Genomic DNA, 17,834 nt, shown 5'->3' on the forward strand with positions numbered 1-17,834 from the left:
TTTTTTTTTTTTGAAAGTCAACAGAGCTCACTTGTTTTTATGAAATCAGTTTCTAATGAGGACCACATGGCAACACTTTTAAAAGTACACATTACTACTAGAGTTTATATTAAGGGAAAAAGAAAAAAAATACTTTCTCTTTCCCATTATATTTTTCAGAGCACTTTAAAGGTGAATCAGTACCAAATTCCTGTAAAGCATTTATATTAGGACTTTTCCATTTCAGATAGGGCAATGAAGGTGGTGAGATTGAGGGTTTCCTGCCCCACTCACCACCTCCCTTCACATTTGAGCAAACGTTCTCCTACAAGTTGGTGCTGAAAATGATAAGATGGTGAATTTGTAAACACAATAACTTTTTCTGATCAGGAGAATATCAAAATAGGCACTGAAAATTAAATATTTCTTCAGATTAAGTCCTTGCCAAAATAGTGACGAAATAAAACATGTTTTCTTCAGGGTTGAACTTTTCCTGTTGTGCCCCTGGCTGGTCAACCTGAACTCCTACAGGAACTCCTGCTAAGTCCTACCTGGATCATATGAAGCAATTCCTCTAGCTACAATAAGTATCCCTAGAAGATTGAGTTTGTGCATTTCCCAAACAGCTCAGCATCCAGATGATGATGGTATCTGTTAAGCATTTATTATATGCCAAGCAACGTACTACTGTAGACACAAGATAAACAGATTGGACACAGTCTTTGTCCCACAGCAGAATCACAGTCTACTGGGAAGGAGGACAGGTACTGAATCTCCATTTTGCAGATGAGGAAACTGAGGCCCTGAGAAGTTAAGTGATTTGACCAAGGACACACAGCAGACAAGTGGCAGAGCTGGGATTAGAAACCAGGTCCTCTGACTCCCAGAGCTGTGCTCTTTCCACACTTCTTTCCAGATCACAGAATGCCTCATCTTCTCATCCACACCCTGTTCTTCCTGTCTTTACCATCGCTGTAGAGAACAACACAATCCTTTCTGTTTCACAAGCCCATAACCTTGGCATTAACGTTGCCATCTCTCTCATTCAACCCACACATACAGTTTAATTTGTCACCAAATCCTGTTGGTTCTACCTTCACAACGTCACTAAAATCTCCTCTTTCCTCTCCAAACTGCTACCATGTTGACTATTTCTTATTGTATTTCACTTAACCACTGCATCAGTCTCCTTGCTGACCTCCCAGCCTCCTGTATCCCCCCACACCAGTCCTTACTTCACAGTGCTGTCCAGATAATTTTTCTAAAAAAATGTTCAATCTACATCTCCCCACCCTTCAAGAACCTCCAGTGAATGCCGATATACCTCTGCATCACACAGCTCATCCTTAGCATCTTATTTAAAGTACTCAATCAACTCTCCCTGTCCTAACATAGCTCACTGATTTCCTACTATGGTCCAGCCCACATACTTCTCTCCTCTAATGCCAACCCACTCACTGTACATCAATCTCCTCTCTCGCCACAGACCCCTTTCCCACATCCTCCCTCTGCTCTGGAATGGCCTCTCCTTTCATATACGACAGACCACCACCCTCCCCAACATCAAGTCTTATAAACAATCACATCTCATTCAAGAGGTCTTCCCCATCTAAGCCCTCATTTCCCCTATTACCTCTCTCTTCTGCACTGTCTATGCACTTTGATCTAACCCTTTAAACACTTGATATTCACTCCATCCCTAGCCCCACAGTATTTATGTATATATCCACAATTTATTTATTTTAATGTCTGCCTTCCCCTCTAGACTGTAAGCTCATTGTGAGCAGGGAACAGTCTACCAACTTTGTTGCACTCCCCCAAATGCTCAATAAATACCATAGACTGATATCATCCCAACAGCAGCAATCCCAGGGGTGTAGTCAGAAACAGGACTTGGGTTTTAATCCCAGCTCTACCACTTTCCTGCTGTATGACCTTGTTCAAGTCACTTAATTTCTCTGTGCCTCAGTTTCCTCATCAGAAAAACAGGCTTCAATACCTGTTTTCCCTTTCCTCTAGACTGTAAGCCCCATGTGGAACAGAGGCTGTGTTTGTTCTACTTATATTGTAGAAACTTCAGTGCTTAGTATAGTGCTTGGCATAGTAAGCACTTAGCAAATATCAAAATCATTTTATTATTATTGAGGAGAGCAGAGGAAGAGAGGAAGACTGGCAGCAGTAGATAAGATAAAAGGCAATAAGGCACTCCCAGTTCCTTGTCAAACAAAGAAAATGCAAGCTTACAAATGTAGCAAACATTCAGGGTTGGAACAGATTTTATCTTTTTATCTTGAAACCCAAACCTGCCCTTAGCTATTGAAATACCTGAGGTAACTACTAGAGCCACTGAAAAGTCCAAAGTCACTTTTGGTTTTTTTTTTTTTCAATTTGTTCTGCAGGGGTTCTAGCAGAGAAAAGTCATGGGCCTGGACCTAGTAAATGTCTCTCTAGGTCATCCCTAAGCCTTATGAGATACTGAGACTGTTTCTGAAAAGTGACTTGGGCTTCTAGTGCTTAAGTTCAAACCCAGGGCTTCTAGGATGAGGACAACCCTGAGTACAGAGTGAGAAGAGAGATTGCGGAGGCATGATAACGAAAAACGGGTGAGAGAGGAGTACGGGTTTTAAGAGGAAGGGGCCAGAAGCATAAAGGACAAAGAAGAGGCATTTGTTTGTTTCCTACATTCCTAATGTTGCTTTTTATATATGACATGCCTATGTTTGACTCTTTGAAAAGAGTTGGGGGTTCTAATCCTGGTTCTGATCTGATACCACTGATATAGCACTTGAAAATGCAGTGGGAGAAAAGCAGTCTGTCCTCTTTTAGCCTTGCACTGTCAGTTGGCATTATGAAAATTCACATGCTCCAAAGAAAAGGTTTAACCTGGTTTTCATTAAATAGCTAGTACTCTAATACAAGATGGCTCAGTCACTGAAACACAGATCCTCAGACTTTCTAAGTACAGCTTTGAAGTACATGCATACTCCATAATTATCTATCTGGGTTATGTTCCTTTAAAATATGGCTGTATCATAGAGTATATTTTCCTATATAATTCAGTGCAATTACTTAGGTTTCATTCCATAACCAGCCCCGACATGATTGCCATGTCCTACAGTTAATTAAAAATTGCATAGTAAATTCTTTCTCTTCATCTAATGATTGATTTGCCCCCTCCCCTTCCCTGTCCTAGTGCTGCACTCCCCTCACCCTGACCCCCAAATATGGCCCCTTCCTCACCTGTCTCTTCCCAGGCCTCCCACCTCAAATATATTTTTTATTTTGGTTTGAATTTCAATCATAGCAACAAATGTTGCTGCAGAAGCATCCGCCACCACCAGCTCCAGTGTGTCACCCTTCCACCATCCCTTCCTGACTTATAGATCCACCCCTCCACCTCAGCCTTAGCTGTTGATAAGCTGGGAAAAAGAAGGGGTTGGGGGAAGAGGGGATGGGATAGCACTGGCAGCTGGAACCGCAGAAACCGCTATTGCTTCCCTCCTAGCTCGGTCTGTTTCTATCTTCATTTACAGAGCTGGTGCAGGAGTTGGGAAAGTGGGAAAGGGAAGAAGAAGTATCACTGCATGAGGTTCTGTGGTGGTACTGCATGCCTGGCTTGCAACAATGGCATCACTTGGGTCAATAAATAAAAGAAAAAAACTGGAGGGGTTGGGGAGGGAATAATGGAAGAGGTAGATGAAATTGGGATACGGGAAAGCAGGAAAAGTGGTGGGAACAGGGGGAATCAAAAAGGAGCAGGTATGGGAAGGAAGGATGGGAAGGAGATTGACTTTCTTGCCATGATTAGACATAACACTGGGAGCCGGATTTATGTATGTGGGGATAAATCAGGAAATAGTCCATGATGTATCCCCAATGTGTACATACTGTGGGAGGGCTGTAACCCAGGGAGCACCTCCAATCTTAAGTCTTTGTCGGAAACATTTGGTGAACTCTGGGAAATAGTGGTTTCAAGCTGATCCAAGATTCAACTATGACTCTTTGGTATCTTTGCAAAAGTGACCCCCTGGGGACTGCATTACTATTTTCCTTCTAAAGTGGCTTCCCTCCAAATCCATAATAGGAAACACTAGGTACAGCAAATGTTGCTATGCATAAGACACTAATAGGAGACAACCATATGACTTATCTCAAGGGCTTTTTAAGAGCAGATCATTTCCGATGGCTAAATTCACCATTGATATACATGTGAAGTTAATCTCATAACAGTTTTTATCCTGATCAGAGGTTCTTTAAAAACACCTTTTGTTTGTCTTCCATTTTGCACTACTTGAATATACCCTGAGTGCTTGTGTATTCAAGTCTCAAATCCTGACAAGCATTTAACTATTTAAGCTATCACACTCAGAAACTAGTCATCAAAAATAGATATTAGATCCCTTCCACAATATACCTCAAAAGTGATGTGGATACCAAGCACAACAAACTCGATACTTTTAAAATAGGAGCATCTGTGTTGATCCTAAAGTCCCTTCTGAATGTAAACATATTAGCTACACTTCATAAGTAATTGAAAACAACATTCCTGCCTGTTCTTCTGGATCACTGCACTGATGATTGCCACAATTCACAGGTAAGTAGTATATGGTTCCCACTGCAAATGCCAAAATGGTAAACCACTAGGAATTCTTGTGATTTCATTTCTGCTTAGTTCTAAATGAAAAAATGTGCTCATTTAAAAGTGGATTTGGGCAAAACCAGAAAACATTGTTTATTTTAATTCACCTGATTGCAACTTTCTTGTATGGTACAATCTAGGCTATATATTGAGAGATTTGGAACATCAGCAAAAATAGGAGAAGATACAGTTTTATTACAGAGCCTGTTACTGTCCTTCCTGGTGAGTTAAAAGTTTTGTTTCCAGAACCAGGCCTTTTGTCTCAAGGAGAATGTTAGAAAAATCCATTATTTGAGGAGATACTTGCTAACATCTGCTCTTACCCAGAAAAAAAAAAAAACCATCTAAACAAGAGTGGACATACAGCCAGTCCTCAATACAAATGCCATATTTTGGGTCATGAATCTTTCGTTATTATAGGGAAAGCTGAGTATGACCCCAAAGCTGCAGTCAAAATCTAACTGTAGGAAATGCTTTCCATTCCCTAAAATGTATGCTAAAAGTTATTTTAATGTCCTCCCCAAGAATTTCAGGTGCATCAGTGTGCTAACATTAAAGCACTTATTGCTAACCCCTTGAGTAGCAGAACTTCCTTAGCATTATCTGGGTTTTAATTGAATTTGCTTATTTCTTTATCAAGGACTTCCCTTTAAATTTTCCTAATAATGCTCACTGTGACCAAGGATGGAAGAGAACCTATTTCTCTACCATGAGCTATTTGAACCTTGGTTGCTTCTTCCTTCATCAAGTAGCCTCTATCATCAAAATGTTTCTGAGCAGATTAGGCTAAGCGATGACCTGGTGATGTTTGTAAGTAGAATGGGAGTGGGCCACACGATCTTTTGAACTGCCTTGATTTTATGATTCCAAATTATCCAAGAATGACATATATACGAACGAATAGCACAGTCTAGTTTATGACCATCAGCTTGGACCCATCTTTACAGAATCAAATAGGAGAAAATCCTTAAATCCTCAAAGAATTTAGTACTAAACAATCCATGCCATTTTTCAGTGCTCACTAAGCAGCTCCAGAATCTTCTAACCCACTGTCACCCATTGTTACCCTAACCTTCATGACACTGTAAGCTCCATTAGGGCAGCATTCAGTTCACCTCTCCTAATTCTATTGTACTCCATAGAGTGCTTAGTACAGTGCTCTCTGCATGCAGTATGTGCTGAACAGATAATACAGATTGCTTGGCCTCAAGACCCATCCTGCTCTCCCAAAGACAGCAGGGAGAGGACAATCAGCAGCGCATGGCCTACCTGCGTGCCAGGCCTGCCACCCGGATGACACGTTACAGCCGTCATTCCCCCTCAACAGCCAGTCCCAACCTGCCCCCTCATCTCTGGCAGGCAGGGTAAGGATGAAGAAGTAACTTGAGTCCTGGCTGCTGAGAAGACAGCCCACAGCCACCATCCCCTATCAGCATTGGGTTCTCTCTACCATAGCAGAGTGAGGATGAAATGGCAGCACGAGGCCTTCTGAGCCTTTAGAACACTGGGATAGAGAGGGCTGTGGTTGTTGGAACTGTCAAACTCTGCTAGGCAGCAAGGGTCATGAAAAACCATTCCTTAAGCCACAGTATTCTGTAGCTCCTGTGTTACCTATTCTCGTCTATTTACGTCATCTTTCTGGTATTTTTTGTTCCAGCTGTCCTTATATGTCTGGCACTGACTCTTCTCAAGTCTTAGATTTTGAGCCCCTTGAAGGCCAGAGACCTTATCTAATTTTCATCCATTAACCTTTCTCCAGGGCTTAATACAGTGCTTCGCACATAGTAGTTGCTTAGTAAATACTGTTCCTACTACTATTTACAAAACATTGATTGATTCTAGTTGGCAAAAATGGGAAAACCTCTCCCTTGACTTTGTGTAACTTCACCTCTTCCTGTTCCAAGAAACCCAGAACACCACTTCAGGATAAAGTCTTCCCTAAAGTATATTCCTTGCTACAAACAGCTTTGGTTATAGCCTTTTTCTAAAGCACTTTACTCAAACTGCCGTGTTTTTCTCTGGATGAGTCCTGGATTAGTCCAAAGAGGAGAGATGGGAAGGTGGATGAAAATGGAATAGCGAATTAATAAGCAAAAGGTGATGGTTAAGAATGATTTTTCTAAGGTTCCTAGTGAGGCAAGGCAACTTGGTTGAGGGAGCATGTATCTGGTTCTAGTCTCAACTCTGCCACTGGTCTGCTGTACAACCTTGGGCAAGACATGGCCTAGTGGATAGAACACAGGCCTAGGAGTCAGAAGGACCTGGGTTCTAATCCTGTCCCTAAAACCCGTCTGCTGTGGTGACCATGGGCAAGTTGCTTCACTTCTCTGTGCCTCAGTTACTTCTTCTGTAAAGTAGGGATTAAGACTGTAAGCCCCATGTGGGACAGGGACTGTGTCCAACCTGATTAGCTTGTATCTACCCCAGCACTTGGTCAGTGCTTGGAACATAGTAAGCACTGAACAAATACCATAAAAAGAAGACATTTGGCTTTCCTCAGCCTCAGTTTTCCCACCTGTAAAAGGGAGAGAGATTGTGAACCCCTTGTGGCACAGGGATTGTGTCCCATTTGATTCTCTGCATCTACCCCAATGTTTAGCACAGTGCTTTGACACATAAGAAGTGCTTAATAAATACCATTATTATTATAAATAATGACCTTTCCTTATAGTAACTTATTATGGATCTTCCATCCACTGATTCATCTGAACCTTTCTTGAACCTATGTTTTTCCTTTCTGCATAGGTTCTTGTGGTAATGAACTTCATGCTCTTGGCTTTTCTTTACGCAATATCTGTTAACACATAAAAAAAAATTCATAGGAACTGTAGGTTCCGCACTTGTCTTTTCAGCCGCAAATGCACCCACTTCACTGTCAGTAGCATCTTCTTTGAATACACAAACACACACACAATCACGTATTTGCATATACACCCAATTCTCCTAAAAATGGAAAGGCTGCATCCTTGCAAATCCCCAAATTAAGGAAAACTTGCACTATAAATACTCACAATTTCTGATCCCATGTACATACATACATGACCTTAAACCATTTCTTTTGACACTGAAGTGTCCTGTCCTGTTGGAGAAACATATCCTAAATCCCTAATGATATTCACTGCAAAATGTGTTGGATAAACTGGCAGAACGGGGTGAATATGCATATTTAGTTACATATAAATGTATCTAATGGGGAAATTTAGTGTTGCCAGTGCACACAGTGTTTATGTATCAAAACTGAATTTCCCAAATCCAATTTTTTTTTTCCAATGGTGTCCATTTCACAGTTTGGAAGAGAATAAGATCAAAATATTTCATGAAATATCAAAGGAATAAAACTGACATAAACAAAAGTGCCTCACCCTTCACCTCCCCTCCCTCCAAACTGCAATATTCCTGTCTGGTTCAGTAATCAAATGGAAAGAATTTGAATCTCTTCTGGCCTTCTAAGGCTTTTCTGTTCTCAGAGTCATTAAAAGTAAAAAATATTTATTAAGAGATCACTCAAATTCATAGGAATGTAAGGGGTCCTGAGATTTTACAGAGAACAAAGATGACTTCTAAACTGTTAGCTCTACTGTATTGCACTCTCCCAAGCACTTAGTACAGTGCTCTGCACACAGTAAATGCTCCATAAATACTGCTGATTGACCGACTGACCTAATCTTAGGGAATATTTAGATCTTCCAGCTACTCTTTACACTAATTTTGTTACCCACTGTAATTGAAAACAATACCTCCATAGGATCAATCTCAAATTAAGAAGAAAGAATTCCAGCAAGATTCTTATTTAGAACTTTTAGTTATAGGAATGTTGTTTTGATTAAATAATCTGGCTAAGCTTTGATTTGCCTCAATGCTCTATTTGTGTCAGATTTGTTTGCAAATCACCTATTATTTCCATATCCCAGAATGCAAAGGGAGAATAGTTTTGCTCTCAAAACAGCATCGCCAAAGGGTCATTCATGTCTATTCTACATTTGCAAATTCTCTGTTTGATATCCATAATTCTTTTTTTTCCCCTAGCATTAAAAAACGTGCTGGACAGAAAAAGGCCCTTGTCCCCTGTAGGTGATGTCATGATTAACTAACTTCAGACTATGTTATTACAATTCCAATCTCCTTTCTCTTAAAAATTTTCTTTTTCACATATTTTTTATTCTATTGGCATTAATAGCTTGCTTATTTGGCAAACAATACTGAGAGTCCATTAGAGAAAGGTCAAGGATTAGGGGGTTAGGTTGAAAAATCTTTTTTTAAAAACATTCTTCATTCGCTTCTTGGAATTTTTAAATTTAAATTACTGAATTTCCCCCTGAGGAAAACTGAGGAGTTCAGCAGAGATTTAAAAAGTGACTATATTGCTTCATAAATGGAGATTATGAAATTCCATGATGTGATTCATCTAGACTCGTGTCTCAATTTAATATTCTATGATAATAGTTACAACAATTTTTCCCCCCCAAATTCTTAAATTAGGAGAAATTTACCTTTAGGGTTTTAATAGTATTTGAGTTACATTCACTTAAAAAACTTAATTATTCTATTTCCTAAGCTCAAACCTTGAATCTGTTGGGTTTCATCATTTGCATGAGGAGAGTCTTTGATTTTATTGGGTTTGCCTTTTATTGCATAAGCTTCACAGTTCTTAATAAAATGTTGGCAGATGATTACAGATGCAAAAATACAGAACACAGATATGGGGAGGGGGCTGTGCCTACAACTAACAAATACATTTATTTATTTTATTTGTACATATTTATTCTATTTATTTTATTTTGTTAATATGTTTTGTTCTCTGTCTCCCCCTTCTAGACTGTGAGCCTACTGTTGGGTAGGGACCGTCTCTATATGTTGCCAACTTGGACTTCCCAAGTGCTTAGTACAGTGCTCTGCACACAGTAAGCGCTCAATAAATATGATTGAATGAATGAATGAACTAACATACGCTTCATCAGAATGTTTTCAATACTCATACTCAAAGTCAGTTAAGCTCTTCCTTCCTAGGCTCTCCCTGAGAAAATACATTTTATAGATTTTTGACCAAATAAGAGGGCTGGTAATGAAACAGAATTTGCAAAGTGGTTAGCTCTCTCAATTGATGTTGCTGTAGGAACTGATAGCTGATAGAGGAGACATTCATCAAAATGCAAAGCACTGGCAGTAGTGTACTACCCTCTGAAGATACCTTGTAAATGAGACTTTGTTCACATGATGTAATGTTTGTTACTTCAGAAGACAGCTTTTGTGAATGTAGTTCTGAATTCATATCAAGTGACTTTCCATTCACCCATAAACCTTTGAGTGCCAAACAAAACAATCTCCCCAAATTAGAATTTATCACACATTAATGGAGAAAACTGCAAAGATTTAGACTTGCTATAAGTAGTTTTCTAGGACATTTAATTTGATATTTAAGGTAAATTCTCAATAATATTGATATTCTATTTCTATTGGCCCTTGGTTTTTTTTGAAAAATTCAAAACCACAATTCCATGTTGATCACATCTTTGCTATTTTCATTACCTTTAATTTCAATCACCCTGAGAAGTATTTTCAAACAATTCTTTTCTCCTTGTAATACTTATTAAGAATCATTAAAGAAACAGTACAAACTTATTTACAGATTTAAATCCATCCTTAAAAGGGTGAAGCAAAAGTTGCTCATTTTACAGTAGGAAAAACTGAAACAAAACCTGTGAGGCCATTCAGTGACCAAGTCAGCGAAGGGTAAAGCTAATGACAATTTGAAACCAATCTTAGCATGCTTCACATATTTCTTAATGTTCCCAATATAATCTGCCTTGTTAGCAGACCAGTGATAGAGGAATGATCTTGATGCCAACATTTTTTTTTCCTGTAAATTTCCTTCCTCAGGTGTAGCTCCCAGTTGGCCTGGTAGTCTACAGGAAGGAACCCAGGACCCTTTCAGTCACTCTTCCCTCTTTTAAATGCCACTTAATTTGAAACACGCTTCTTTATCCTCTCTGTATTTATTCCAAGTAAATCTACTTAATTGCACTGAAGCCTATATTCAGATATTTCTGGGGCAGTTCAAATCAGAGTAGTAATTTTCAACTTAACCACTTCCAGCAGGGGCCTTCTGAATTAGATGAGAGGGCTAATACCTCTTTTACTCTTTCTGCTCCAGATTTATAAGGATTTGAAATATAGATAATTTATCAGTTGGTCTTCCACTTTCAGCCTGAGCATTTTATTTCTCCCCTCCCTTTCTTGAAAGTGTAGGAAATAAATTACTTGTACTCCCTCCTTTCTCCAGCAAATTTCTCTTCTTTGTAATGTGATTATTCAGTTCCTACTGTATTAGTCAACACTAGGTAAGTATTTAATATAATATGGCTTTAAACAAAGAGTTCTCAGTGAAAGTATATATATATATATATATATATATATATATATATTCCTGTATGTAACAGTAGCAATTTGACAGGGCCATCATTTTCTTTCCTCACAATAAGATTCTGGCTCTTTGCCCTATATTTATTTACACAAATTAACTTTGTCACACTTCTCCTTCCCTTCTTCAGTGAAGACCTGTTGCACTGCTGTTATCCTCCTTTTCACCTGATTCCTTTGCCCTTTTTCTACCCCCTAAAGATCTCCACAACTATCACTGAAGCTGGTATTGGCTGTGTGAGATAGCCCACCTGGCAAGAGGGCACACAGAAGGTACAGAAAAATAAAACTAACTAAAAATCAAAGAGGCATCTTACTAAACTAGTGGCTGCAGTTCTAAAGGAAGTGCAGGCTGCAAGTAGATGCAAGAATCCCCTTTTACCCTATGCTAACCTAAAAAAGAACATAAAGCATAAGGAAAGCAAAGAGAAGAGGTGCTGCCTAGTGGAAAAAGCCTGGGGCTTAGAGTCACAGCACCTGGGTTCTAATATTGGCTCTGCCACTTGTCTGTTGTGTGATCTTGGGCAAGTCACTTCACTTCTCTGTGCCTCAGTTAACTCATCTGTAATATGGGGATAAAGACTGTGAGCCCCATGTGGGACATGGACTGTGTCCAACCTGCTTACCTTGTATCTACCCCAGCACATAGTACAGTGCCTGGCACATGTAAACACTTAAGTACCATTAAAAAAATGCCATTACTGTGGACCACTGGTCCAGCCAATGCAAAATTCTGTCTTCTAGGTCAGCAACAGGATGCTTGGAAGAATAGTGTGTTAATCACCTTACCAGATAATATTTCTCTCTGCATCCCAAACTTTCTCTATAATATGCCACTATAAACCTTCTAGCTCATGGCTTTAGACAAATCCTTCCTGATATTTTCAACTTCCCACGGCAACATATTCCATATGCTTATTACCCACTGTGGGAAGTGAAGTGATTCTACTTGCTTGATTTGAATTTCCCAGCATCAAGCTTCAATGGGGGCTCCTTCATCCTGGTTTTGTGGGATATGGGGAACAAACAACTATTCTGGGCTCACACGGTCCACACCCTTCACAGTTTTGTAATGTTCAATCTTATTTCCTTTCAGGCTTCAATTTTTTCATACTGAAGAGCCCTAAGTTTTTAGTTAGCCTCTGATTTCTCCATTTCCTCAATTTTCTGATATATTTAATGTGTCTGGGTTTTCCCAACAAGGGAAAGAGTGACTGCAATAGCAACAACTCCAGCAATGGGTTTCTTATGTCTTTTAATTTCACTTGATCTTTGCTACTCTTGGAAGTATACCCCCTAACGTCTTAAGTCACCATCCTGACTACCTTCAGGGCAGCAATAGATAAGGGACAAGACTCTGGGGACAGGAAAGGAAGGGATTTATCCTCACTCATTTATCCTCTTCCAGCTCACATACATAACTCCTACTCACTGTCCCTCACCGTTACCTCACCCCCATCAACACCTTGTCTCACCCTCCTTCCTGAAACTCCTACCCTTTACATATCAAACAGACCAGCACTCTCCCCATCTTCAAATCCCTACTAAAATCATATCTCCTCCAGAAAGCCTTTCTTGACTAAACTCTCACTCCCTACTTTTATAGAGTAGCAGCATGGCATAGTGGATAGAGCATGAACCTGGGAGTCGGAAGGTCATGGGTTCTAATCCCAGCTCCACCACTTGTTTGCTGTATGACCTTGGGCAAGTCACTTCACTTCTCTGGGCCTCAGTTACCTAATCTGTAAAATGGGGATTGTGACTGTGAGCTCCACATGGGACAGGGACTGTGTCCAACCTGATTTGCTTTCATCCACCCCAGCACTTAGTACAGTGCCTGGCACATAGTAAGTGCTTAACAAATACCACAATTATTATTATTGTTATTATTATCCCCCTTCAGATCACCCATTCTACTTAATCCCATCCTCTAAACACAAACTCATTGTGGATAGGAACGTCTATGCCAACTCTGTTGTACTGTATTCTCCCAAGCACTCAGTACTGTGTTCTGCACATAGTAAGTGCTCAATAAATACCATTGATTGTGGTATATAAGTGCCACCCCTACTGCACTTATATACAAAACCCTATACCAGGTTGCTCCCCTTACCTGTAATTTATTTTGTTTGTTTCCCTCACTAGATTGTAAATTTCTTGAAATGGGGATTGTGTCTACCAATGACATTGCACAGTGCTCTGCACAAAGAACTTAATAAATACCACTGATTGATCAACTGATCGATTGATCAAACAAGCCTGAAACAGTCTGACAGGTATGCTGACATCAGGTTTTCCTGGGGGAGATTTGTGGTACAAAGTTCTAAAAGTTTAGTTTTGTTTCTATGGGAACCCCAATTTTGGCACCACATGCGAGATTTTCCCAGTGCAGTTTTGGGTGAAAATAAGAAATTTCTATGAGAAATATTCTTTCAAAAAATGCAACTGGCCTCATGTCTCATGCAGATGCAGTCATTAAGTTGATGGGTGAAAATAAGAAATTTCTATGAGAAATATTCCTTCAAAAAATACAACTGGCCTCATGTCTCATGCAGATGCAGTCATTAAATTAATGGAGCAGAGCAGATACTAGAACTTTCTAGGTTTCAGTACTAGCTAGGTGCTCTCATACAGTGCTGCTTCTATTACAGTCTCTATGAAAAGCTCACTTGGGCTCTTCTCAGATACTAATACACCAGGGTATGTATAGTTAATTAAATCCTACATCTCACTATGTACAGCCTTCTCCAGAATGAGGCTGAAAGGGAAGGAGGCAAGGTGTGACTTTCACCCTGGTACATTAGTGTCGGGTCCCAGGATGAAAAACAAGAAAAGTGTTTTAGAGGTTATGCTCCTCCACAGGTATAGCTGAATCTGCAGAATTACGACTGGAGGTCTAACTGGTGGTAAGTGATTCCTTAAGTTATCAAGTCAAAGATTTCAAATGATCACTAGCTTAGCAGTGCACTGACTTTGAGGATCTCACACGGGACTCCATCAGTCATGTCAGGAAGCCAGAAAGAGCTTTGGCATAAGGAAAATACTTCTGATGAGATGTAAGGAAGAGTTACAAATAACAAAAGTAGGATGAGCAACAGGACAATATGTTTCAATCACTGCTCTAACATTCACCAGCATTCACATTTCTCCAAACTAAAGACTTCTCTCAATTCCTCACATGGCAGGAACATTAGGAACACTACAAATGCTTCAAAAGTACACCAGTTTTCTACTCTGATAAAAGTAATGATGCATTAAAAACCTTGCATGGTAAAGATGCCATCCTACCCCTCCCGCAATCCTTCTGCTTTCCCATCCCCCAAACACCTACAATCCATTCTGAAATTAAAGGAATTGGCTCACCTCCAGTATACGAGCACAGCAGTAAGAAGAATGAGGCACACAAAGGTCAGGGCTGACACAACAATCAGAGGGATAATCCATTCCATCTTTCCATGAGAAGGTCGGGTTACCATACTAGAACCATTCTTTTCTCCTGTAAATATAAATCATCCCAATTAAACTAAGTCAGTAAGAGAAAAAAAAGTATCCCTATCCACTGCCAGTACAAGGTAAAACTGTGTCCAACCTTATGATGAGGTGTCAGGCTGAACTATCAAAATACAAGGGGAAGCATGTCACACTATTGTGCTCGCAGCTGACAGTACAAAGATTAGGATAGAAGCACTTCCTACTTAGTCATAACTCAAACAAGTTATAGTCACCCAAGCTAAAGTTTACAGATGATTATTGATGTGCTGCATTTTAAATAGATATTTGTACTACACTATACAAGCTTTAATAGTTTGCTAACATGTTATTTTATTCAATTTCTAAAATGCCAATATTTTTCAAAGGGTCCCTATGGTTGTCTTTTTGTCAACAGTCAGAGAAGCAGCGTGGCTCAGTGGAAAAAGCATGGGCTTTGGAGTCAGAGGTCATGGGTTCAAATCCCGGCTCCACCACTTGTCAACTGTGTGACTTTGGGCAAGTCACTTAACTTCTCTGGGCCTCAGTTCCCTCATCTGTAAAATGGAGATGAAGACTGTGAGCCCCACGTGGGACAACCTGATCACCTTGTAAATTCCCCAGCGCTTAGAACAGTGCTCTGCACATAGTAAGCACTTAATAAATGCCATTATTATTATTATTATTATTATTATTACAGTTCTCTTAGTACAACTTGAAAAAATATGACAAACCCCAGGTACAGTTTATATACGTCCTGCTTCTCCCAATCAAGCAGCTTCTCAATGCTTATTGTTTTTCCAACCGCATGGAGGAAGTGATGTGGAAATGCCTGAGTCCGGTTTATTATAATTCAGATACAAAAAAACAGGCTGGATTTGAGGGCTGTGTCCCTCTTACCTGGGCAGCAATAAACCTTAGCAGAAGTATGTTGACTTTAGGTAGGCAAACAGTGGATAACAGAATGTCTCTAAATGTCACAGTGTAAAATTGTATCACAAAAATTATGCTTCTGAACATAACCAAAGGTTTAAACAGCAATGAAAGCAAGGTTTAACACTGACGACTTGGCCAGGTTTCTAAAATCAAAAGCAAGTTTGCAGGCTACTGCAAGCACTGTAAGGATTTCTCCTGCTTTTCGTTTGATGGAAGCAACACCCGTTTGCTGACTGGCTTTAATGAGGTTCACTGGGGGAAAACCAGCCTCTATCACAAGACCTGCTGCTTCCCAGCTCTGCCACCTTGTGGTCGTTCAAACTCACTACATTCTGCCGCGGCCGAGACCACTTCTGCTTACCACTTCCTAGTCTTTTCCTGTTGTGCTGAACACCCTCACCCACCCCAGAGAAACCTCACCCCGTGGTTTCATTAGCCCCTGCACTCCTTTCCAGGCACCCACTCCCCCTTCAACCCTGTTTTCCTTTGTCCTGCGGGACCTCTGCTCCACCAGATGCAAACTGCTTTAGGCTGGTCCTGTTCCTGCACTCCTTTCCAGGCACCCACTCCCCTTCCAACACTGTTTTCCTGTGTCCTGCGGGACCTCTGCTCCACCAGATGCAAACTGCTTTAGGCTGGTCCTGTTCCTACCTGCTCATTTCACCTCCTCATCACTGAGTCCTAGCTGGCTCTCTCCCGAGGTAGTCTCACCATCTCTTACTCCTCATGAACCATGGGGAAAGGCCAAAACAGCAGCTTACTCCTTGGTCCCCAGTGTCATTTCAGGACTGTCTCAAAACCTCCATCACTCACCTTTGCCTTATTTAAAGTTGGCATCAATCAATCAATCAATCAATCGTATTTATTGAGCGCTTACTGTGTGCAGAGCACTGTACTAAGCGCTTGGGAAGTACAAGTTGGCAACATATAGAGACAGTCCCTACCCAACAGTGGGCTCACAGTCTAAAAGGGGGAGACAGAGAACAAAACCAAACATACTAACAAAATAAAATAAATAGAATAGATATGTACAAGTAAAATAAATAAATAAATAAATATAATAATAATAATAATGGCACTTGTTAAGTGCTTACTATGTGCAAAGCACTGTTCTAAGCACTGGGGAGGATACAAGGTGATGAGGTGAGGTTGTTCCATGTGGGGCTCACAGTCTTCATCCCCATTTTCCAGATGAGGGAACTGAGGCACAGAGAAGTGAAGTGACTTGCCCAAAGTCACACAGCTGACAAGCAGCGTGGCTCAGTGGAAAGAGCACAGGGTTTGGAGTCAGAGGTCATGGGTTCAAATCCTGGCTCTGCCAATTGTCAGCTGTGTGACTTTAGGCAAGTCACTTAACTTCTCTGTGCCTCAGTTACCTCATCTGTCAAATGGGGATTAAGACTGTGAGCCCCCTGTGGGACAACCTGATCACCTTGTAGCCTCCCCAGTGCTTAGAACAGTGCTTTGAACATAGTAAGCACTTAATAAATGCCATTATAAAAGTGGTAGAGCCGGGATTTGAACCCATGACCTCTGACTCCCAGGACCATGCTCTTTCCATTGAGCCACGCTGCTTCTCATATCTAATTCTACCATCCACTACAGCTACTGGTTGGAATCATTCCCCAAGATCCGCTATTGCATTATGCTGCTCTACTTGCTCAAAGAGCAGCATGACCTAGTGGAAAGAGCAGGGACCTGGGAATCATCTGCTGGGTGACCTTGGGTAAGTAAGTTAACATCTCTGTGACTGTTTTCTTAGTACAGTGCTCTCCATACAGTTTAAGTGCTTAACAAATATTATGATTATTACTACTACTAAAATGGGAATTAAATGCCTGTTCTACCTCCCCCTTAGACTCTGAACCCTATGTTAGGCAGGGGCTGTGTCAATAATAATAATACTAATGATAACAATGATAATAATAATAATGATTTTTTTTAGCACTTACTATGTGCCCAGCACTGTTCTAAGCACTGGGATAGATACAAGGTTATCAGGTTGTCCCATGTGGGGCTCACAGTCTTAATCCCCATTTTACAGATGAGGTAACTGAGGCACAGAGAAGTTCAGTGACTTGCCCAGAGTCACACAGCTGACAAGTGGCAGAGGTGGGATTAGAACTCATGACTTCTGACTCCCAAGACCGTGCTCTTTCCACTAAGCCATGCTGCTTCTCTGCATTACTGCAATGATTATCTCATATCTACCGCAGTGCTTAGTACAGAGCTCACAGTGAATCTATCCCAGGGCTTGGCACAGAGTAAGCACTTAACAAACACTACAATTATTTTATTATTGTTGAATCCCCCAGCTACACTGATGTCATCTTTGACTGCTCTCCATTTTGCATCTCCCAGATTCAATCTGTCCTTAAATCTTGCCAGTTCTTCC

At 40.5% G+C, this 17,834-nt stretch overlaps 1 protein-coding gene across 2 annotated transcripts in view; it reads right to left on the reverse strand.

The window, feature by feature from the left end:
• Positions 1–17,834, reverse strand: part of PTPRG (protein tyrosine phosphatase receptor type G) — a 721,138-nt gene that overhangs the window by 104,267 nt on the left and 599,037 nt on the right. For both annotated transcript variants that reach the window (XM_038771845.1, XM_038771844.1), the window contains exon 13: positions 14,399–14,531. In XM_038771845.1, the coding sequence (XP_038627773.1) occupies positions 14,399–14,531 (133 nt within the window). The remainder of the gene's footprint in view (positions 1–14,398; positions 14,532–17,834) is intronic.

Source organism: Tachyglossus aculeatus, chromosome X1 (assembly GCF_015852505.1).
Source record: "Tachyglossus aculeatus isolate mTacAcu1 chromosome X1, mTacAcu1.pri, whole genome shotgun sequence".
Classification (NCBI taxonomy): domain Eukaryota; kingdom Metazoa; phylum Chordata; class Mammalia; order Monotremata; family Tachyglossidae; genus Tachyglossus; species Tachyglossus aculeatus.